The sequence below is a fragment of the Tinamus guttatus genome, unplaced genomic scaffold (genome assembly GCF_059628265.1).
Source record: "Tinamus guttatus ecotype Peru unplaced genomic scaffold, ASM5962826v1 Tinamus_guttatus_pri_ptg000143l, whole genome shotgun sequence".
Taxonomy (NCBI): Eukaryota; Metazoa; Chordata; class Aves; order Tinamiformes; family Tinamidae; genus Tinamus; species Tinamus guttatus.
In genome coordinates, this window is record NW_028288677.1 from 872,754 (window position 1) to 895,951 (window position 23,198).

A 23,198-nucleotide genomic window follows, 5' to 3' on the forward strand; every position below is an offset into this window, starting at 1 on the left:
AGTCTTGCAAGACACCGAGAGACCTGCACGAAAGGCAGAGAAAAACCACATGTGTGATCAAAATGGGCATAATTCCCCCGAGCCCGGTTCCAAGCGCCAAGTTTGGGCCCAGCTGCGGTTATTCCAGGCAATGGGATAACCAGGACCGCGCTGGCTTGGGCTGGGTGCTCCCTTTAATAAAAAGAAGCATTAAAGGCAGGCAGAATGGTGCACAGCCCCAAGTGTGTTTAACGGTTGCCTAATGCGCTGTTAGGGCCTATTAATCCCCTAAGGAGCTTGGTATTAGCTCAGCTTTAGCACTAGACTCCATAAATACGTTAACAGGATGCCACAAACAGCTGGATCCAACATCTGCATCGCGACGATTAGAGCCTCGTGGCCTATATAGGCTATGGGTGAAATCAGATCTGCTCCTCCGGCTGCCCGAGAGGTTAATTCCCCCGAGCTGCTGCCAATGACAACGGGAAGGACTCGGGCAAGGAGCCACCAACTCCCAGGACATCCACCTTGAAATCCACCTTTCGGCAAAGCCTGCACCTGCAACACTGGCCCCCCGCAAAAAAAAGCAGGTTAAAAATGCATTTTTCATGCTCTTTCATACTCTATTGATTTTGTTTTTCTCATTTTTTTCCTTATGAAGAGAGGGCTTTCTCATACATTTTTCACAAATGAAGGAGTCAGCAGTTCTGCCCTCCTAACGCGATGGTTATTCACCTAGGTTATAAACAGAATTGGTGAAGACGGGAAATATATATATAAATATATATAAATATATATAAATATCCATATGTATGCATACCCCTACACAAATGTATATCCAAAAGAACCCAAAATCTCGGATCAAACTGCGGCACAGGGGTGCGGAGCTGCCCCTCGGAACGGCGCTCTCCCGTCGGGGTCATTAATAACCACATTATGTTGCGATGTTTTCCCCGTGTATTATTCTATAGATCATTTTTATTACGGAGATCCAAAGCCTTTGATATTGTAATCGTGAAGGGCCCCTTATGAAGACAAATGCGTTGGCCTTAATGAGAATGGATTGCCAATAAAAGGCGAGCCGGAGGAGAGCAGTTTTTAGTGTTAACCCTTGTAGAAAGCGCTGTCAGCCGCCCCCTGCGAGGCAAAGGGAGGGTTTTTTGGCCCGTAATAAGGCAGTGGCTTCGGAAGCGCTGGAATTATCCCAGAAAAACAACAAGCTCCCTCTGAGGAGGTGCAGAGCGGAGCCGGGGCGGGCGATGGGGTCACATCGCTGCGAGACGCCGGCAGAACAGCAAAAAGGAGGCTCGATTCGTGCTGAAAATGGGGAAAAACGGGGCTGTTTATGCTTGGAGGTGCTGCTGGGGCTTGCGAGGGGCTTAATATTTAATGTCTTTCTGTTCTTGAAACCTGCCTCCTGGAATCTAGTTACTGCCTGGAAAGCTGTTTTCGCGGAGAAAACCAAAGAGAAAAGCCCCAACCGGCCTCCAGCGCTCCATTAAAGCTTAAAAAGGTATTTTTATATTATTTAGAGGTGGGAAAATCCACGTGAGCCCCAGCAAAGTTGTGCTGCACGGCTGGAACTGGGAGACCTGGGTGCTGCCGAGCGGAGCAGCCATGGCCTGGGTGTCTGGTAGCCTCCACGCACATTTAGGAGCTGCATTATTTGAATATCCTGTGCTTAATTTGCATGGCATTAGCGTAAAGCGTTTTTAAATTCTTCCCAGCACAAGTAAATCTGACAGACTTTATGAAGCCATTATAGCTGCAGGTATTTTATACTTTTAAAATACGTTCTTGTCAAGCCATCTTAATTACATTATTATATGTACTTTTGAACTCGGATCCAGGCGCGGGTGATGTATTACCCACTTGACAGCGCAGCCCGAAACCGCCGCAATTTATATCAAAGTCCCACGGCTCAACAAAGATGGATCTATTATGGATTCCCAGGAATTTATTAATTTGCTGTTTTGCAACACTTACTCATTGACAAAACTCGCCGGCTCCGCATTTGCAGCCGGGCGGTGGCTCCGCTGGAGCAACGGGAGCGTTTCGGAAAATCCAAATGATTTTCCCCTCTCTTGTTAGCTTAAAGGTTCAAAATAGCCCTGTTTGTTGGGTTTCTTTTCCCTTCCAATCCTGCCTTTTCATCCGGAACCGAGTTCCAGCCAGGTTCACTGGGAACGTCTTGATGTTGTCAAAAATGGGCTTGACTGCTTTATCCTGCAGTAGTTTTAAAAGCAAGAAATTAGCTGGCATTTCAAAGTGAAATGTCATTTTGCTCCAAAGAAATAAAGAATTTGGGTGTTTTGACATTTCTCAAGCGCTTTCCCTACGAACGAAAAGAAGCTCCTGAATGGAAACTGTGTCAAAACTGCCGCCTTTCTTTGAAGAAATCCCAAGGATCCCAATTTCCTCCCGCGAGGAGAAGTTCAGCCCTTTGCCTGCGGGGTTCTCCTCCCCAACCCTCCCCTGCTGCGGAGATGCCTGGAGAACCCCTCAAATTCCCTTTTCCCTCGGATTTTGGGGAGCCCCCCGGACCCGGGACGGTGCTAACGGCGGAGGGGAGGCGCGTGGGGAAGGGGAGCTGCGGCGGGTTGGAATCCAGGCAGGGAGATTTAGCTGGGACAGCCGGAGAATCCACCTCTGGGGAAGGAGCGGGAAGCTCCGGGACAGATTCCGTGGGCGGGATGGAGGATTTTAGGGCAGCTCGGCCACACGGACATAGTGTTTTTCTGCCGGACTTGCCAAAGGGCCGAATATTCATCCGCTGGGAATGGGGAAGCATCTCCCTTCTGCGAAGGGAGAGCAGGGCCCGGGCCGGAGCGCCGGGATGAGCATTCCCAGGGCAAAGCGGCTCTGCTCCGGAAAGCTGGAAATCGCAGGCCCCGGCGCAGAATCAATAAGGCCCCGGTTTGTTTGGAAAGCCAAGTTGCCGAGATGCCAAAATAGAGATTTTGCAAATTGCCTCATTTCCATTTGAAAAGCTCCGACCTTCTTTCCCGGGAAGCAGCGCGCGAGCTGAAATCCCCTCTTCGTGCCCCGCTGCGAGACGCAGAACTCGATGCAAACTCTTCATATTTGAGAACTTTGCTCTTTCCTGACCCCAACAAAGCAGGAAGCTGCTAGGCTGGGTCCTCCTTTGGCTATTTGGGAATAATCCTTGGGAAAGACGCGGGGAGTTCCCTTCTTTCCAAGCAGTCTCGCTGCGTGCGCCCACCAGCTCATTTCCGATTCCTCCCCATTTATTATTTTAGCAACTAAAGCGGATCATGGAAAACGGAGCAAATCAGGAAAACGGAGTAAAACTCCTGCAGGTCACAGCCATCCGAAAGAGCCTTTTTATAGCAGCCAGGGAGCACTTGTCAGCTTTGATTTATGAAGTCCAGCCGCCGTCATCCTCTTTCTTTTACTCTCCCCTCGCTAAAACTCAGGGAAGCTGGAAAATCCGCTTGGAAGCAGCCCCGCACGAGGAGGCTTTATCCTTGCCCACTTAAATATGCATGCCAGCTTGCATTCCCGTTCAAAAAGACACTTGTTTATTTAGATAAGATTTAATTTATTCATCATTTACCCAAATTTGCAGGAGCGTGCGTGTACGTTTTAGCTTATAAGCAGCGTGATACATAAAACATCATCGAGGCATGCAAATGACACCGATCCCCCACTGGAAACTGCCTGCTTTGGGCAGATAACTCCTTTCTTCCCCACAAAAACAATCACAGGGAGGAGCATGGGACAGAGGGCATTGGAAAAGAATCATTTTTTTGATTTTTACCTCCTGATCGGAGGGAAAAATCCACCTGTAGATGTAGGAGAGAGCAAATATTGACCGGGGCTCTCCCGGCTGCCGGGCAATTGATGCAATTTCTTTTCAATTTGTCCAACGTGGCACTGGAGCAGCAATTGGGCTGGGTGATTTATTAGGAGTTTTCTAACTGGGGCACTCGCTCGTGTCCCGGGAGATGGTCTCTTTCCGGAGGCTCCAGCTGGGAAGGGGAATTTTGCTTTATTTAGGGGGTTGTAGGGTGGTATTTAAGCTGGAAGGGGGGAAAAAAGCACCCCGAATCCAAGGCAAAAGGGAAATGTGAGGGAAAGCAGCAGAAATTGGCATACTTGAAACCTGATGATGGAATCGGCTGGTTAAATTGCCCCTGTGAACTGATTTAAAACACGTTGGTCGACGTCTCTATTTCATTAGCCGCTTCCTCCCGCATTCCCGGCACCGGAGTCCTTGCTGCTTATTACCTCCCCGCCTCGTGATATCCATCCACGCGGTTCATTCTGTTATTACTATCCCTATAGCGAAAATATAAGAGGCAATTTGGGGCCAGAAGCAGCTTGGGAGGGCTGTGGCCTCGCGAAATAAATAATTTGGCTGCTGCCAGCTGCTACGAAGGCCCCGGCATCGCTGCCTTTGCAGCTGCATCCTCGGGGCGTCCTCCAGAAGGGCCGTTCTCAACATCTGGCTGCATTTAGCGGCGTCTCCCGCTTTTCCCGGGCAGCAGCACCGGCAACGGCGGAGCAGGACGAGCCGCGGAGGAAGGACACGGAAACCAAAGGGTTTTCAGGCTCCTCTGACACTTCCCCTTCTGCTGAGAGGAGGAAAACAACGAAATAAGGCCCCGATCTGCGCTCGAGATGCCAAGAAAATCATTTCCTCGCTCCGGAGCATCCCGCTGCTTCATCCGGGAGCGGTTGGTGCCGGTGACACGGAGCCATGGATGGCCTAGCTGGATCTCAGCAATCCAGAGTGGTAGGAAATGGCAAAAGAGCCACAGAATGAGAGCTCCGGGTCTGGGCAGAAGGATATCCACCCGCCAACTGCTTCCAGGGGGGTTTCCACCTGCAGAATTCCCCCGGCGTGACAGTTCCCATCGGGAGGAGGTGACATTTGGCTTTCCGCAAGGATCTGTGATTCCGGGACCGAGTGCCGCGGCCGTTTGCTGTTTACCTGCCCGCTGCTTCCTTAGCAAGTGGCTCCAGTGATAATTGCCACAATTCTGCATTCCCAGAGGGGGCAAAGAAGGAAAGGAAGCAAAAAAAAAAAAAAACCCTGGATCCTTCCTAACCCTCCAACTGGGCAATTATCTCCATCCTGGGTGTGCTGCTTTTCTCGGATTGTTGAAATGCAGCAATTACCACGAGAGCCAGCCGTGACATTTCCAAAGCAGATACATAACAAACAGGGACGCCACGGAGTCATTAAAATTCCGATATCAAAACCGCTCTCCCCATTCCTCTGTGCACGAATCCCTTTGTTTCACCAGGAATTCACTTCCCAATTAAATATCTTTTCTCTCTTTCTTTCTTTTTTTTTCCCTCCCCGCTTTTTGCTTTTTTCTTTCCACAAATGAATTTTCAGCTCCATGAAAGGAGCGGAGCTGACGGTCGTGACAGGGACCGCCCGGCTTAGGGAGCCCGGTGGATGCCCTTGTTTTCCCTCGGGATGTTTTACCGGGATCCATTGGCATGGGAAGCAGCCAGAGGGCAGCTTAGGAGGGCCCTTTGCTCCCCTAACTGCGAGAAAACCCAACGAAACAAAAGCCAGGCCCAAATCTCTCCCGTTTGCTGGAAACTTTGGGGATTGAAGCACTGCGATCCAAGGACGGGGGGATTGGGATGACCTTGGCGCTTGGCTCGTGCCGTCGCGGAAGCGCTCGGAGCGCCGGGCGATGCTCCTCCGTATTTCAGAAGCTGCCAGCTCCCAAATTGCAAAACTTCCGCGGTTGCTCTTATCTGCCGCAGAACCACTGAGATGGCAAAATACATTCCCTGCCTCCGGATTTGCATGGGGAAATTGGAGAGCAAGTTGTTTTCCTTCGTTTGCATGACAATAGCCCGAGCCCCAGACAATTCCCTGGGATCGGGAAGCGAAGGAACAGGCCAGGGAGGGAGGCAACTACCTGTTCATTCCGCACAGCGTCAACCTGCGCAAGACAACAAGCGTTTTGGACGCCCGCGTTGGTCACGAAGGAGTTCTGCAAGGCACATTGAGGGCAGCGCCAAAGAGGTTTGGAAAATCCCTTGGAAAATTTGGAGTAATCCCGCGTCCGTCTTCGGAGCCGAGAAATATGAATGTCAGATAGCGATCGCCTGATTTGCTAACGGCATAAACGAGGGCAGAAGGATTAAAAGGCGGGAGAAAACCGGAGCAAAATCCAAATATATATGCACTGCCTTCAGCTACCTTAATGTGCCCACACAAATCCGCAGGGCATCGGAGATCCCCCGGGATTCTCGGCGGGATGAAGTTCAGGGAATCAAGGAGAAAACAGGGAGCAGAGCAAGCGGAGCTCCTCTCCTCCTCCCTCTTCCCTCCCTTCTTTCCCCGCATCCCGTGTCAGCTCCGGTGGAGCCGAGCCAAGAAGTTCACAAGGACTTAGGAGAGCCGGATTGATGGAGCAGCAAGGCTGTCAAGGCAGCTTAATAAGAGCAGGCAGAAACCAAAGATAATAATTAGTGAACTCCAAGTTTTTAGCCAAAACTGGGGGTTTTATTGCGCCAACGCACGAGCGCGCCGGCCCCGCTGCGCTCTAAGCGGCGGGATAAGTGGGGACATCTCGGGTAATGTGATTTATTATTGGCAGCAATAGGAAAATAATCAAACAATATAAGGACTCAGCGAGAAAAATGAGGGGTTTTTATTATTATTCCGACTCGGAAGCTTGTGTACAAGGCAGGAATGAGCAGAGCTCTTGGTGGCTCCGCATCGTGGCCGCGGCCGGAGCGCCGCGGATTTTCTCCCTCTTTTGCCTCATCCCAGCAGCACTCCAGACCGATTGGATTTTCCATGACTGTGGCGGGCGACGATCCTCGGCTTCCTTTTCCTGTAATTTTCACGTTTGCCTTTGAATATTTCTTAGGAGATGGGATAAGAGGCACTCGGCGTCTTCCCGAGGAGCTCCATGAATGCGGATGAGGCAGGAGGAGGCTCAGAGATAACGGAGCTGCCTTCGGCATCGCGGCCCTGGGACCATCCCGGAGCCCGGAGCGGCCTTTCCAAGGGTGCCAAGGGAGCCGTGGGCAGGAAATCTTGGCGGGAGGCCCCAGCTCTTGCCTTCAGCTGGAGCTGCTTCCACTCGCTCCTGCTTTTATAGCCCTCATCCGTCTTCCTCCCCTGCCAGCAGGTCTCAAATGCGCTGAGGAATATTCCGACCTCTTTTGGCAAGCGTCGGAGATAAGTGGATAATAAAACCCACCGTGAAAATAGTCTCTCTCCCTATTATTAGGCACTTCCCTATTATACTTGCAAAAGGGAAGAAATCTTTTGTTTCAGGCAGCCGGTTGCGGCGGCGCCGGCAGCTCCGGCTCCTTCCCGGCCTCCCAGCCTCATGGAGAGGAGCTCCCACGTGGAGCTTTCAAATTCCTGCCCTTCGGGGGCCTCCTGCAGCAACTGGGTTCCCTGCGGCCGCCTTGGGCACCCCGGGTGCTGCCCCTTTGCTAAGGGCCAGAATCGGGGTGATGGGCGCAGGGCACCAGAGGGAAGAGCAGCCTCCGCAGTCCCCTCCGGCCACAGTTATTAGGGAATAACGAGCGGCATCGCATCCCGCTCCCCCCCGACTTAAATACCTTTTTAATGCTTAAATGCCCCAAATAGCTTTCCCTTAATTAGGGGCTTGGAAATGCCAGCGAGCATCCGCACGGCCTCACCTCGCGCGGCCTCGGGAGAAGGCGGAAAACGTCGGAGGCGGCGGATGCCCGGAGCAGGGACCCGCCGAGGGGCAGGCAGCCCCTTCCGAAGGTTCCCTCTTCCCAGGGATCTGCTGCCGTCCCCGGAGCCGCGACGGCCACGAGCAGCTCGAGGAGCTGGTGCCACCCTCGGGAGCCGGGAACACCGCAAAGCCCTCGGGTTGTTCATGGAGGCCACGTTTTCCACCACTTCCCTACGGAAAAGCAGAGACTCGGAGGGTCAGGAGCTTGCGGCGCGATCCCTCTTTTCTTGCCGTTTTCCTCCCTAACAGAAGCGACTGCGCTGGGAATGCCGCATTGGGCCCCATGGATCCGCATTTCCCACCTTGCTGCCCTGAATGGCCCGGGAAGAGCCAGATCCGGAGCAGCGGGATACAATTTGCAACGAAGACGCCCTTTGACGAGGACGGATGGAGCGAGGCCGTCGCCAGAGCCACGCCAGGAATTGCGCCGAGCCGGGGGCAGCCGGAATCCGGCGCGGCTTTGCCTTTGCATCCAGGAGCGCGCGGTGATTTTCCAGCCGTGACTGCTAGAAATGAGAATTTCCTCGTGCCGAGGCTCAGGCCGGCGCCCGCGCGGCTCCTTATCGCCAGGAACACGACTCAGGGCTGCGGCCGTAATGAACTTGGCCGGCGAATCCTCTATCTCCGCGCTCCAGCTTTACGGATGCGCCGCTAATTTTCCCGGCAGGATAATTCTTCCGATCGAGGCTCAGGACAAGCTCCCGCAGCGCCGGAGGTTAAAGCCCCAACGCGGCTGCTCCGCGCGGATCCTTCCCGCCGGGCCCACGGCTGCGGTTCACGGGAGAAACATGGGGAAAAAATAAAAAAGGAGGGAAAAAACGAGATGATTCCCCCTGCATCCAGCTCCAGGCTGCTGCTGGCTGCAATTTTCCTCAATTTCGTGCCGGGCAAAGGCAGGCCCTTCATTCCGTAAGTGCTGCCTTGGCGTGTGACCTGTATTTTGGGAACGGATGGGATCACCGCCTCCCTCCGCCCAACCTGCTGGACCGCACGCGTGGGAGTTGTGTTGATTTGGGAGCTCATTTACAAGGGAGCTGCTACTAACACGACAGCGCTCGCCCCTTGCTGGTTTTATTCCCTTTTCCCCCCTTTCCTCTCCTTTGGAAATGAAAATCCTGGCATCAACTGGAGCTTTCGAGCAGGTCGGAGACGGCCTCATCCAGGACTTTTCCCCTTATTGCGTTGGGCTTCTTTTCTCATCTAAAGTTCCTATTTTTTTGCTCTTCCCCTTTAATCTCCCTTTCTATTAAAAGTCTTCCCAGAGCTAATGTAATAAATTTAGATCCAAAGCCAGATGCATAGCAAAAACTTTTGGCAGCGAATACTCCATCAGAAGACATTCCGAATGAAATATGCTTTCCCCTTGGGGATTATTCCACAGTTTAATTTAATTTGATATTTCAAATTAAATTAATTCAAATGGTTATGCAGTTTCCAGGGAAAACAGACTTCATTTATGATGTTCTGCCACCAAATTGTTTTGCTCCTATCATATATCTTATATTGTTAAGTCGCAATGATAAGGAGTGACAACGCAGGGCTTTGCGTGGCCCTTGTTCTACAACCTCCGTCCTGAAGGGAACCAAAATGTTTCCTTCGTCCTTTTCCGAACCGGCTCCCGGCTCTAAATCAGATTTTCATCAAACTATGATTTGAAGAGCGAATAATTCGCTTGCCTGGAGAAGGTTGGGATCAGAACTCCCGTTTCAGGCTGGTTCGGCCTTTTCGGATGCAGGAGCTTCCTCGCATGGGCACGGAGACACCGGGAAACACATATGGACCGGGCTGCTTCCCTGGCTAGCGGTTTGGGGTGGGATTTGCAGCAGAAAGTCCCCAATTTTCCCAGGACAGAGGTGGGAAAACCGCCCTGGGCATTTCTGCATCGGCTTCCCTATCTGCTGTCCTATAGAAAAGCCATTATTCTCGACAGGGGGGAAAAAATATCAGGAATATCACAAGAGGCTTTAGAAGAGAACATAAAACTGGTTTCCTTTGGCAGGCAGCTGCAATTTGATATTTCCTGTACAAGCTGTTGGGTGTTGCAGCCACCGGAGCCGTGTTTATTTGGCTGAAGCAACACTCCGAAATTCTATAAAAGCAGGGATATTTTTTCCCGTCGGAAACAGTTTTGGAGGAGAAAAAGCTCTTTCTCGTCCATCCCAGCCCATAGATTACATCTAAATATGTCGAGACACCTAAATATTTTAGTTGAATTTATTTCCCATTCCAGCTATTCCCCCCGGGCATCCTTGTGGCTGCTCCAGGCTCGGAGCCGGGCGCATCCCTCGGATCGCTGCTTTATCCAACACGAGTTATTCCTGCAATTCCCGGCACGGTCAGCGCTTGCTTTGCCCCTTCCTCCCTCTTCCTAACGAATCCATAGGCCTTGTCCAGTCTCCGACGGAGACGGCTCTGGATCGTGGCATCCCCCTTTCCGAGGGCCGTGGCTTTTTGGGGGATGTTGCCCTCTAATGGTTGACGAGTGGGAAAACGAGGAGCCTTCCCTAGATCTCCCTTTCCAATCCCATGGAGAAGCCGGCGCTTTGGGACGAGAGCCTTGGATGCCCGGAGAGCCCTCACCCATCACGTCCCAAGTCTCCCTTGCCATCCTTCCCTGCTAATCCCGACTGGAAAGGACCCAACCTGCCTCCACGGAGCCTTTTCCACCCCTCCAAGGTTGAGCCGCGCTCCGTTTCCCAGCGCAAACATTTTGACTCGAACTTCCACACACAACGGGGAGGGTGAGTTACCAAAACACACACATTTTTTACCATTTTTATAGGCGCTTTCATTTACTGCTGCTTCCAATGATTCCCCAGCCTGTGACAGACAGAACCCAGGCAGGGAAAAGCAGAGAGAAGGGAAAAAAAAACCCTTCCAAGGGTTCGGTTTTCCCATAATATATTCCAATCCTGTTAGGTCGTGCCGGCGAAGGTAATATTTCTGGCATTCATTTAATGAAGTTGACATTGATGAATGGCTAATTATACAAATTACATTCTTATTAAATCCCCTGGAATCAGAGCCTTAGAAAGTCTTAGCCATGGACTTCTCGTGCGAGACGCGGATTTTTTTTTTTTTCGGAGCCTCTTTGCTGGTGCCTGCTGCAAAAGCTGCTTCTGAGAAGCATTAAAAATCCCCCCGTTAAGTCAATTACCGCCAATAAGTTAATTTGAACGGGTCGCTTAAGCCCCCGGCCTTGCAGAAGTTTGTTCTTCATCCCGGAGCCTCTTCTTCCCCTCCTCTTCCTCCACGGCCCCGTCGTGTTTTATCCATCCGTCACCATCCGTTACCAGCCACGCTGGAAACGGAGACGGCTGCGAGATAATGATTCTTGATGAACCTTCCTGGCAATTAACGCGGGCGTTTGAAGCTCATCACTCCTTCCCGGGCCCAAATAACGGGGACTAATTAGCTCCGTGAAAGCAGGGAGGGGAAACCAACGGCACGCGAGCGGATCGCGGTGCTGCGGATCTCGCGCCGGCGCACGTGGGTTCGCTCCGTTCATTATGCAGCCCTAATCAGAGCTGATGAAGCCCCTCGCTAATGCCGGGGTAATTAGGCTCGCTCCGAAGCGCGCCCCGAATCCACGGATTTATCCCAAGGACTCCACCACGGAAGCCCCGTGCGGCTTTGGATTTAGGTAAATTTAAAATCAAAAGATCATTGCACACGAGGGGAAAATCAGCGAGCCCTCAAGCCCTTCCATGGACACCTTCCATATTCCTAAATTCCACCCCGGAAATTCCACCTTCATTGTGGCGCAGGTGCATAATCTTCCCTGGGATCCCCTCAAATCCCGGGGATTATCAGAGGATCTTTCCACGCAAAGGGACGAGACACTTTTCTTTGGAGCCGGGACAACCCGTCGCCTTTCCCAAAGCCCATTAGAGCTGGAGTTTTATGCAAAACACTAAAAGAAATCTAAAAATATAAGGCAAGCGAGGGAAAGCAATGGGGATTATTAAAGGCAGGGAAGTGGGTGTTATATTGGAGGCAATAAAGCCTGGAAGAGGCAGGAAAATAATATTCGAGGAAAAGCGTACTAAATGCCGGGGCTTTAATCACTTGGTAAATAACTAAGATATTTCTGCACGTTTTATAGCAGCACTGGAAAAAAATACAAAAGCCCTGGATGCATTAGGGATTCAGCGGGATGATTTTGCGGAGACGCAACCGCAGAGAGAGTGTCATTTTAGCAATTTCCCTTCTTAAATAATAGTATATTATTTTCTACCTGGATCCACTTTCTCAACCTCTCTTGTGCTTTTAAGATATCATTTACCACGTGCCGCTTTCTCCCTTTCCGGGAGCCTCTGAACACCGGGAATCGTGTTCCCAATCCCACAGGTTTACACGGGAAATAAAGAAATAAAGGCTCGACTTAAAACACCGGGGAAGGCATCCAAGCTAAATAAGCCGTATTTCCCCACAAAGGAGCATAATGTACTTTTATTTTTTCCCTCGCAAACATGATGGAGGTACTTTACATTTTAATAAAGGCCCGTTTTCGAAGGGGAAGATATTATTACCTTGATATGGCAACGATTATTTGATCAAATAACGTATCCGAACGTGTCCCGGGTTCTGTTATGGAGGGGGAATGCGGGTTCTCGGCGGCGCTTCCGCCGTCTAACAGGCAGCGATTGCAAATAAATAATTATACGCCGAGACAAATGGGGGAGAATTGGGGTTTTCTAGCATGGAACGGTAAAAAAAAAGGACAAATAAGAACATAAGGGAGCTGATGGCAGAGTGGGTGGAAAAATGAGGAGAAAAATAAGAAAAATTAAGAGTCTGTCGCCTTGCCTGCGCGCTGCGGCCGCTGTCCTCCCGTCTATGCAAAGGGAGCGTCGCCTCCGTGGCCGGACGGGCTCCCGCCGGCTCCGCCGTGTCCGGAGGGGCCGGAATGCGGGGGATACCGGGCTGGAGTGGGATGCGGGAAAACTCAGGCTTCCTCCCTTGCTCCGGCAGCGTCTCCGGGAGCAGAGGGAAGTACCAATTTGGCGACTACATCTCGAGGGGAACCGGGGCGTTTTGGTGGCCAAGGTGGCGGCGACGCTCCCGTCACAGGTCGCCTTTGGGCATGCGGGATTCCCGTCTTCCCATCCCGCTCCCGGCGCGGCTCCGTGCCCGGCGGGGGGCCCAGGTGGCCGGGAAGGCGGCAGATGCCGCCTGCCGAGCGCAGCAGATGCCTCGTTCGGAGGCATCTGTGCCCAGGAGGCTGCGGCGCCTTTCCAGCACCGTCCTGGGCGTTTGCAGGCTTTGAAGGGAAAAAAACTAACATTAAGTGTGGTCCCCATCCCTGAGCAGGCAGCAGCGACACAAAGAGGAGTCACATTTATTTATTTTCCCTCGTGTTTGTTTATTTTTCCTCGCGTTTATTTATTTTCCCCGCGGCTTCGTCGCGAGGCCGGAAGGTTCCAGAAGGGCGGGAAGGGGCCGCTCGTTAGCGCCTGCCTGAGGCGAGCGCTTCCCGCGCCGCTTCCCTGAGGTAAACGGGGCTCGGGATCGCACGGGAAAACCTTGGCGGGGACCCGGGGGTCCCGGGAAGACCCCTGCTCCCTCGGCGAGCCCAAATACCCTGTCATGGAGGATGAGTATTTTATTTTTGGTGCTTTTTCTGAGGCATCTTGTGTGAAGGGCGGCGCGGGGGGGCTTTGAAGCGCCTGGGCGAGCGGCAGCCCCCAGTGTCCCTGAAATGTCACCTTCCTCCCGGGTGGCTTCGTGTCTCCCTTGCCCTTAAGGTGCAATGCTTGACTTGCCATTAAAAGAGGCCCCGCTTCCCTCAGCCCCGCGTGGCTAAATGATGGAAATCCTGAGCCGGGGTCACTGTCTTGGGCTTTTCTCTCACCCTGTCACCTGAAGCATTTAAAGCAGCTGGAAAAACGTCTCATTTGGAGGCTTTGGGAGCCCATTTTGCGGTGTCCTGATCCACCGGCTGCTCCTCCATCTTGTGCAGTGCCGGAAAGGAGGGTGGTGGCTCCCGAGTGTTCCCTGGGGAAGCTGCTCCTTATTCCTTAAGACACTGCACCTGTGGGAGCACTGTCACCGCCAGGATCCCGCACGGATCCGAGAGGAACGCAGGGAGCGCAGGCAAAGGGAGGACAGGCTGGATGAGAGGGCTCCTTAGGATCCTTCCCCTAGACTCCCTCCATCCCTCCCACGGCTCCGTGTGGAAAACAAACGGCGCGGAGGATGGCGCGCGGCTCCTCCGTTTAAGTCATAATCATCCCTAATCTAAATGTGCAGGGACTGCACTGCGCTGCCTAATCACTCACGTATATTGGAGCGCGTCTGCGGTTTAGTGAAAAGTAAAAGCCATCTAGAAGGCGGCAATATGTTAAATGAGCCTCTCGGGCTGTGTGTTTGTGTTCCCAATGGGTGAAACAGCCCGCGCACGTCAAGGGCTCGGCTGCTCCTGCGGGGCGCCTGGGGGAAGGAAGCGGGATCGGGAATAACGAGCCTGGATGGAGGAGCTGGGCCTTGGCGTTTCATTGGGACCAGGGCTGGGTGTCCATCTGCTTCCTCCGGGATTTTAATCCTCTTCTCTGCTTCTGCGCGAGGCTGCTCCTGTGCGGAGTTGCTTGCGGAGCCGGGAAAACCTCCTGCTTTTCCCAACACGTGCCGAACGTGCCGCGCTTCCCTGGCTCCGACCGCCGCGCCGCCTTCCCCCGGGAAGTTCCGCTTGGCTTCGGGAGCGCCCGTTCTTAGATCTTCTAAGAAAGAATTTAATTCAGGATTCCTCTCTTCGCTTTGATATTTGTTGAACAAAATGTTGACACAAAACACTTGGCTGCTCGCATTTTTTTTGTTCTTCCTCCATGTGTCATTAGGGCTTCAAAAAATAGTTTAAATGAATTAGCAAATTATCTCGATTGCCCTATTCAGTTTTTCAGCAAATAAGCTACTCACCTGGAAAACACTGCCTGGCTTCAGGCAGGAGCGGAATTTATTTCTTCAGATAAATGGAAACGGGATGAAAGTCCTCTTTATTTTTGCATTCGAACTGCAAAGGAAGTCTCCTCTCTTCCCAACCGGCCTCCTGGAGCTCCCCCTTCCTTCGGTGAAATCTCCCACCTTGATTTTTCCAAAAAATGCTTTTAGAAATAATAATGTTTCTGCAGAGCGCCCGAAGAGGAGATGGGAAAAATATTTCCACATAGCAGATGGGCATCTATGCAGCAGGAAACCAGGAGAAAGGGGAAACGTGGGATTTATTTCAATACAGTGTTTTTAAACTTTAATTTAAAAGGACCGGCTGTTTTGGCTTCTCTTATAAGGCCTTAATTGGTATATAATAGCACAGTTAATTAAATACAAATCAATAGTTTAAAACAGCTAATTGATATTTAATATGTATGGGAAAAAATAACTTAGTTGTAATATAATTAACTCAATATTGAATAAGCAATGGAATTGCAATTAGGCCTTTACGGCGCTTATAAAGTTTATAGTTCTTTAATAAACTTGCAATTAGACAAGATGAGCTGAAAAATTATTAAACAGGTATTATTGGGCTATTAAGCATTTATTATCCTTCCTGGTGGAACGCAGCCACACAATAGTACAATTAGGAGTGTGTTAATAAACCTTTACTGCCCGTTTGCAGCGCTGGTAGCCTCTGACTTGTGGGAAGGGTCATTGCCTTGTGAGCGGGCGCGGAAATCCCAAATCCTCGAGGAAGGAGGAGAGTGGAATGGGAAGAAGGATGCCCCGGCGCAGCGTGCCCTGCTAACGCAGCTCCTTCTCCTCCCGCAGACCTGGGGCTCCCGGGACGAGGACGCTGCCTGGTGCTGGCCTTCCCGTACAAGGAGAAGTACCGCAGGATGACGGAAGGTGAGTGGCCTCCGCGCCCGCTGCGCCTCCTTCCTCAGAAATAACCTCCCTGCGAGGGCACGGGGGGCTTTGCTCGTGCTGGCCGCTCCTCCGCTGCCTCTCCCGGAGGAGAAAATGCAAAATCCCGCTCCCTTTGGATCCTCGTGGCTCCCGGGAAGGGCCCTGCACGAGGCTGCAAGACGAGAGCAGGCGCTCGTTCCAGCGTCCGCGTTCCCCGGCCTACGGAAAGGACTCGGCACACGGGAAGCTCTTGCAGCAATTGCTTTACGAGCTGGATTTGGTTCCTGCTGGAGGTTTTCACTGGAAACGCTTTGGAGGAAGGGAGGGCCGTGCTTATTTCTGCTGGGGCCGGAGAGCGTATTCCCAGCGCCGAGCCTCCGGGGGCCTTCCTCGTGCGGGAAGCCTCCTCTTCCTGAAAGCAGAGGTGCCTCGGCCTTCCCGGAGTGATGTTCGCCGAGACAGGTTACGGCTTCAAGAGCAGCGAGAAGATCAAAAGTGCCCCGGCGTTCCCGGGAGCTTTGCCAGGGAGCTGAGAAGACGGAAAAAGGACTTCAGAAGCCTCCGCCTCGAGCTCGTTAACGAGCGCCTGCTGATTAGAGGCCGTTTCCCTTGGGAGAACGGGCTGCAGAGGCCGCCTGGGATGTGCAGGAGCCTCCACCGCAGGCGGCTCCGGGTGGTGCTTGCAGCATTGGGCCTCTCTGCTTTGGGTTTGGTGCCGATGGGAGCTGGGGAGCGCTCCGGATACGTATCCCGGGGGCTGGAATACCCACGTGGCTGCATGCCGGGCTCACAGCTGTGACTCGCGGGGTGCCACCAAGCTGGTGGCAATTGGAGGCAGAGGGAGAGCGGTCGGGCGCTGCGGGACCACGTGTCGCCACTCAGAAACGGAGAGAATCCAGAGGAGGGAGCTGCTCCTTTCCCAGGGGCTGGGTTTTCCCTCAGGAAAACCTCTCCCCTGGCACAGGGGCGGTTCAGGTGGTGTCTGGGCTACCCTAGTCCCATCCCCAAAGCCTCTGGAATCGGCGCTTGGAGATTTGTCTCCTGGATGAAGAAAACCCGCAGTCTTGTGTCCCGGGGCAGCCGTCGGTGCCTGGGATCAGCAAGGATATCTCGGATCAGCCTCCAGCCTGGCTGCAGCAACAGGCTGCCCGTTCCGGTTGTATCATCGGCTGTATTTTCCACGCTGTTCTGCTTGTAGCTCACACTTAGGCTGTTGTATTTTTGAGTGTGTGTGTGTGTTAAATGCCTCTGTATCTCTGCTGTGCAGACAGGTTTCCGTTCTGCTGGATGCAGGGAGAGAATTGCATCCGAAAGCTGTTTTTTTCCAGCTTATAATTATCTCATAGCCATCCTCGGGAATAATTATAGCTCCTACATAATTAATAATTGGAATTCCGGGCCCTGCCGTAGATCACAAAATGGAAAGGAAGCTCAGCCCAGGGTTTTGCATAATGTACCTCGGTCTAAGCTGAATAATTGCTAAAATGGTGGAAATCGTTACTTTTTGCCCATTCCTTGATGCTGGAATTAGGGAGATGTTAGTGCAATTAGCTAGTGCTTCCATTTGAGCCTCCAATCATTTGAGTTGTAATTTGGAATAAATGTAAAACCCATCTCGTGCCGCTAGAGAGATTATTGGTCCTGTTTTAAAGCACCTAATGGGGTGGCTGTCCTCTAGGCAAGATCCACTGGACCTATTGCAAAGGGCTTGTCCCCTCCTTGAGGGGACACCTCGCGAGGGACTCGGCGCAGGCGGCTTCATCGGCGGCGATCCCAGCTGGAAACACGGGCACGGGCCCTTCCCGCTCCCAAAGAGAGGGGCAGCGGGATCCGAGCCGCGTCGCGATCCGAAATTGCTCCAAAGTGCCATGAAATAACAGCAGCTTTAGGCTTAAGTGTTCCCTCGGGAAGCCGGGAGCGGGTGGGCACGGCGATCCGCGGAGGCGCTTGTTTGCGCCCCGTATCCCCAGGGAATGCCGCCGCCGCGGCGTCGGAGGAGGTGGATTTATATAGTGTGGAGGAGGCTCCAGGGGAGCCGCGAGCGGAGTCTATAAATACCGGCGGCGGGAAGCGCCGAGGGAGGAAATTGTTCACGGCCTTAAAGAAGGGAGGACAAGGAGCAGCGCCTGGAGCGACGACCGGGGAGGTTTATCCCAGGGAGCAGAGCAGCCTCCGTGGCACCCAGCACCTTCTCCAGCCCATGGAAAGCCCTGCATCCGTCTCCCTCTCCTATGGGATCACTCAATGGGATCCCGGAGCCGAAGAGCTCCCTGCCAAGCCGCAGCCCCCCACCCGCCGCTGCTGCTTCCGAACGTCATCGAGCTTCATCCTAACAAATAAACACTGCGGTGACATTTATAAGTTAGCAGAGAGCGCGGCAACGCGCAGATGAAGCGGATAAACTGCTTTTGATCCAAATAATTACCGCAGGCAACAGCGGGCTGGGGCTGAGCTGGGTAATTTATGGGAGGCCGCGAGGCGCCGCGCCGCACGTGGCTTCTTAGGAGTGATGATGATGGGTCCGTGTCTCTCCAAGGCCTTAAATCGCCTGGGTTTAACCTCGCTGGAGTTGGGAAGCTTCGGAGAATGGAGGTGGCGCTGATGGAATGGGCTGTTTTGCCCGGGTGGGGGACTCATTCCCCAGCGCTCTCTGTGTGCCGTAACATCAGGACGGTGACAAATTGTTTTGAAGAACTGCCTAGACATGAATATTGCATTTTTTTTAAAAAAAAATGCACATATTTGCAATCATTTCTGCCTGGAAAAAAATCAAAGCAAACAATAATTACAGCAGAAAGCTGCTAATTCTCGCTTCATCTTCAGGCTTGATAATCGGCCCGGCGCAACCTGGAGCAATCCGCAGCGCTGCCGTTCCCGTGGATCTGCTGGAGGGGCTTTTTGTGGGATGCCCTAGGAGCACCTGGAAAGCTCCTCGGAAATAACCCAAGCTATGGATTAGCTGTCAGAGAGGCTCCGAAGCAGCTTGTTTAAAGCAGTGGAAGAAAATGGGGCTGCAATAAAAGCTTGTCATGCAGCGGGGTCGCTTGCGCTGGAAGCCGGGGTGAAAGGGGCAGGAGAGGAGCCGAATGTTTCTGGAGTTTTTGGTATTAAATAGCTGCATTTTACTGGTCTGAGAAGAATCTTTTTTGATTTTTCTCTCTGGCTCCAAGTATGCGATAACAGCTTCTGAAAAATGAGGATGGAAGGAAAACACTGTGTGACCCAGGGCAAGTTCTTTGGTCTCATTTTCCACCCTGTAGACTGCATCGCTTCCCCTTTCTGCTATTCCTGGGATGAGAGCCAGCCTTTGAAATCTCAGAATCATTTGTGAAATGGATTATTCCTCCTTCTCCTCGTTTTCCTCTTGCTGAGTGTCCTGGGTGCCCTCTAACTCGCAGAGGAGCTTGCTGAGATTTATGGGACCGTATTTCCGAAGAGCAGCCGGGAACAGGGGCCGTACCCGGCTGCAGTGCAATCCCAGGGAGCACCCAGGAGCTTCCCGGAGTCCGCGTGGGATAAAGGCAGGGATGGGGTTTTACCAGGGATGTTTTAGGGTGCAGAAGCAGCTAATTTACCAGTTTAGGGCCCCAAATGGAGGCGCGGGTTGTGCCGCAGAGCAGTGCCCACCAGCGTGGGCAGTAGCTCTTTGCCCTGTAAATCCGAGTGGATCTTTGCAGATCCCTCCCGGAGCTGGGAATCCCACGAGCGGATCCAACGGGAGGCCCATGTAGCCAACTGAGGCTGCTTGCTGGAGACAGAGCTCATTTTCCCCTTCCGTGCAGCGCAGGAGCTTGTCCTCCATCAGGAACAGGTATTTAATCTCCAGAGAGGTCATTCTCCGAGCTGCTGTGGGAGGAGATGGCCAATAAATATCCCCCCCGTCACCCCTTCCCCACCTGGTAGCTAATAACGGAGCGGGCAGTGACATTTAAGGCCTTTCTGCACGGCTGAGCAAACCACTCGCAGCGGTGCAGAAAGCAGGGCTGGGATTTCACAGGGGGATCGAAGCCAGCGCCGCGCTCGCGAGTCCAGCCCGCTGCGACTGAGCGACCAAAGGATGCCGAAATGGGCTGATGTCTTATTCCAAACATTCCCGTCGTTGGATTTCCCATGGCTGCTCTCTGAAACAAACCAAAACCCAGAAAAAAACACCCCAAAACAGCCTCATTTCCAGCAGCAATTACCAAATGAAGTCTGAGCTTAATGGACATTTTTGGAGGGCACGGGCAGCACTTTGTGTTTGGGCTTTCTCATTACGGCTCGCGCGGCTCCCGGCTGACAACCCGATAATTCTCGCCGATAAAACAATCTTTTTGGGTTATTGCTGCATTCCCGCGCCGGCCCCGCTCACCCGTCTTGCCTTGAGAACTGTCAAGATTGCGGCGCGAGCTGTGAAAACACAGTTAGCGGGTGGAAAAATAAGAAATAATGAGGCAAAATGCTCACTTTTTCTAATTTTCTCTCTTCCCCCATCGCCTCTTTTCCCTGGCTTATTGGTAGCGCTTGGCCTTTGTGAGTGCAAATTGCATATGGAGCTGATTAGAAATTGGATTTTCTCGGGAAATAGGAAATCTTAATGCAGGATAGCAAGTGTTTCTGCTGGTGTTGGGGGCCAAGTGCCTGTTGCAGAGGGTGGGATAACAGAGCCTGTGCTGAGGTGTGCATGGAGCAGGAAAAATCCTCCCCAAAATAGAGCAGAAACCGCTGCTTTTTCTCGAGCTGCCCAGCACCGAGTTGCCAAGCGTGACACAAGATCTCCCAAATCAACTTGTTTCCACAGGAGCTGCCAGGCTCTGCCTGCGGGCCGAGGCCGCCAAACGAAATCCCATCCGAACCCGACGTTTATGGTTGGATTTGTCTTATTTAACTCGTTCCTGGCTGACGGCCCCTTTGGTTTCCCCTCCAGGTCAGGCCTCGTCCTTCACGCAGCAGCCGCAGGACCAGGTGGTGGTGGCGGGGCAGCCCGTGACGCTGCTCTGCTCCATCCCGGAATACAACGGCATCGTGCTCTGGATTAAGGACGGCCTCGCCCTCGGCGTCGGACGGGATCTCTCCAGTAAGTCCCAGCTCCATCTCTGCCAAAAATCCTATTTTCCTTGAAAATCCCCCAATATTTTTCTCGCAACAGAAGTCCCCTGACCCGTGCTCTGTGCCCGCAGGTTATCCGCGCTACCTGGTCGTAGGCGACCACCTCTCCGGGGAGCATCACCTGAAGATCCTGCGGGCCGACCTGCAGGATGACGCCGTGTACGAGTGCCAGGCCATCCAAGCGGCCATCCGCTCCCGGCCTGCCCGCCTCACCGTCCTCGGTAAGTCCCTCCTGCCTCTCCGGTGTGGAGCGGGTTCCTGGGGACAAAATACCTGGAGAAGAACCCGGCAGTTCTTAGCTGGCACCTTCAAAGAGCCTTGGCTGGCAGAGCACGCGTTTTCGTAGTCCATTTGCAGGAAAAAGATGCTTTTCTGGAAGCAAAAAAGCTGCAAATCCGGAATTTTCAGGGTTGGGTGGTGCATCTTATCTGAACTAATTAGTCATAAGCGTCTGAAGAAGTTAATTACGGAGCTAGTTGACCTCATCCCTCACTGGAGTCTGAGCCTCCCGGAGGACACAGCTTCCAAACTCCATCCCCTTCCTTTCCCATGTCTTTTCCCCCAGTTTTGTGTTGGCAAGTCAGGATACCCGGCTGAAGCGAGCCGAAAGAAAGAATGATCTTTAATTAGAGCTAAAGATTCCCAAACTAATTAATCCAAGACGTTCAGCAGCTCGTGGGCGCAGCGTGGTTTCCTTTTATGAAAGTTCAGGTGCCAGCACGGGCGATTTGAAGGCGGCCGATGGGAAGCTGGAGCTCTGCAGCACCTTGGTCCCTGCAGCTGCATTACTGCACATGCTCCAGACTTATCCAGACTTATCCAGACTTATCCAGCCTGCTTGGGGAGCTGCAGCAGCAGAGAGCGCTGGTTCTGGCTAAAGCCCTGAGATGGAGGGGAAATAGTGAGGAGAGAAGGAAGGGAGTGGATTTGATGTTTGTGCTGCCGTGTCCGTTCCGGCCAGCTTTTCCACTTCCCTGGTATCAAGCAATCCCCCAGCGCTCCCAAATCCCGTCTGCAACTGCTGTCATTCATGTCTGACAAGAGCTTTCCGGGATGATGCCTCCTCCTTCCCTTCCTGGACGCAGCGCGACACCGGATTTCCATGAAATATTTAAGGTTTTGTCACGTTGTTTGCAGATCTACACGGTTCAATGTAGTGGAACAGATCGGTCCAGAGCCTTGGGAGGCGAAACGCTCCACCAGAGCAGCCTGTTAATGTCACCAGCGTCACGAGAAGTGGCTTTTTGGTCGAGTCACTGAGGCAAACGCTGCTCAGGGACCCCGTTATTCCCTCATGGAGCTGCTTCCCTCCTGTTTTCCATGTTCCCTCCTCTTTTCCAGGCCCCTGCTCACCCTCCGGCACAACCAGAGCCCCTCGGGGCACTCCCCGTGGAAGAGCTTCTTAATTTATGATGTGTTTAACGAAGCCGGGCTGCATTAATTCCATAAAGCAGGAGCCTGCTGAGGCCGCGGAGAAATTTCCAACTAAAATCAGGCGGCAGCGGAGCAGAATTGCAAAGCAAACACTTCGGCGTTCCCCCGGAGAGCTCCCATGAAAGCCAGGAGCGGACAGGGCGAGATGTGCGGAGCCAGCAGACGTGCGGCCGGGGCGCTCCGGAGAGCGGGCAGCAATTCCAGGCGCCGCGCCGGGATCCGCGGCCGCGTTAATTAGCGGAGCCGCGGCCGAGCGCGGAGCAGCTTTGCGGCCTCCTCCCGCCCGGCGGCACCGGGGGGAGCAGCCGGAGCTGCTGCTTGCGGAGACTTAATGCGCTTAATAATTGATCGACAATTAACGGGCACGTCCACCTTGCAGCGCCGAATCCCCTGCCCGGCCTCGGCTAATATTAACTCGAGAAACGGAGCTTTCTTAAACCACCATGAATTATTTAACGCTACAGATTGAGCTGATGGGAAGCGAAAGCTCCTGGCTTTTAAGCGGCGATGGGCGAAGAGGAGGGTCGCCCTGGTGTCGCGCGCGTTAAATCCCGGCCTTTTTCTTCGATTTTCTCCTCGCATTTCCCTCTCGCCCAGGTTTTCCAGGCCTCCCCTGCGGAGTAAGTTCTTTGCGTTCCCAAAGTGAGCCCTGGCAGCTGGAGACATCTGCGTTTTGCAGCTTTTTGCTGCTCTTTGCAGAGTCTGATCAGAAAACAAAAAGGCTTCGGCCTCGGAAGGCCTCGTTTTCCATATTTGTTTGGAATCCCAATGGGAAAATTGGAAATAACGGAGAAATAAACTATTTTTTCCCTACTTCTAAAACAACACACAGAGGCAGAATATCGCTTTGGGATAAAAGAGCCATGAAAAAGTGAGTGTTTTCTTCCACACAGGCTCTTCCCCTTGAAAAAGTTAGTGTTTCCACAAAACTACTTGTTCCGCTGGGAATCGTTCCGCTGCCGGAATAGCAGCCGGATCTACAGAGAACGAAAGAGAAACATCAAACGCTCCAAGGGCAAATCCCAGAAATCTTAAATATTTGATGCTGTGGCCGAGTCCCCCTTTGAATAAGGAGCTTTTCCTTTCCGTCGCTTGTTTGCTTTAAATAAAGCCCGTTGGGCTCCCCCAAGCGCCTTCCCT

General features: G+C 52.8%; 1 protein-coding gene across 1 annotated transcript in view; it reads left to right on the forward strand.

Moving 5' to 3' along the window:
* The window catches only part of KIRREL3 (kirre like nephrin family adhesion molecule 3), a 63,904-nt gene that overhangs the window by 31,899 nt on the left and 8,807 nt on the right, over positions 1–23,198 (forward strand). Inside the window, exons 2-4 of the mRNA XM_088522036.1 lie at positions 15,459–15,536; positions 20,443–20,592; positions 20,696–20,845. Coding sequence (XP_088378162.1) covers positions 15,527–15,536; positions 20,443–20,592; positions 20,696–20,845 — 310 coding nt within the window. The 5' untranslated portion in view covers positions 15,459–15,526. The remainder of the gene's footprint in view (positions 1–15,458; positions 15,537–20,442; positions 20,593–20,695; positions 20,846–23,198) is intronic.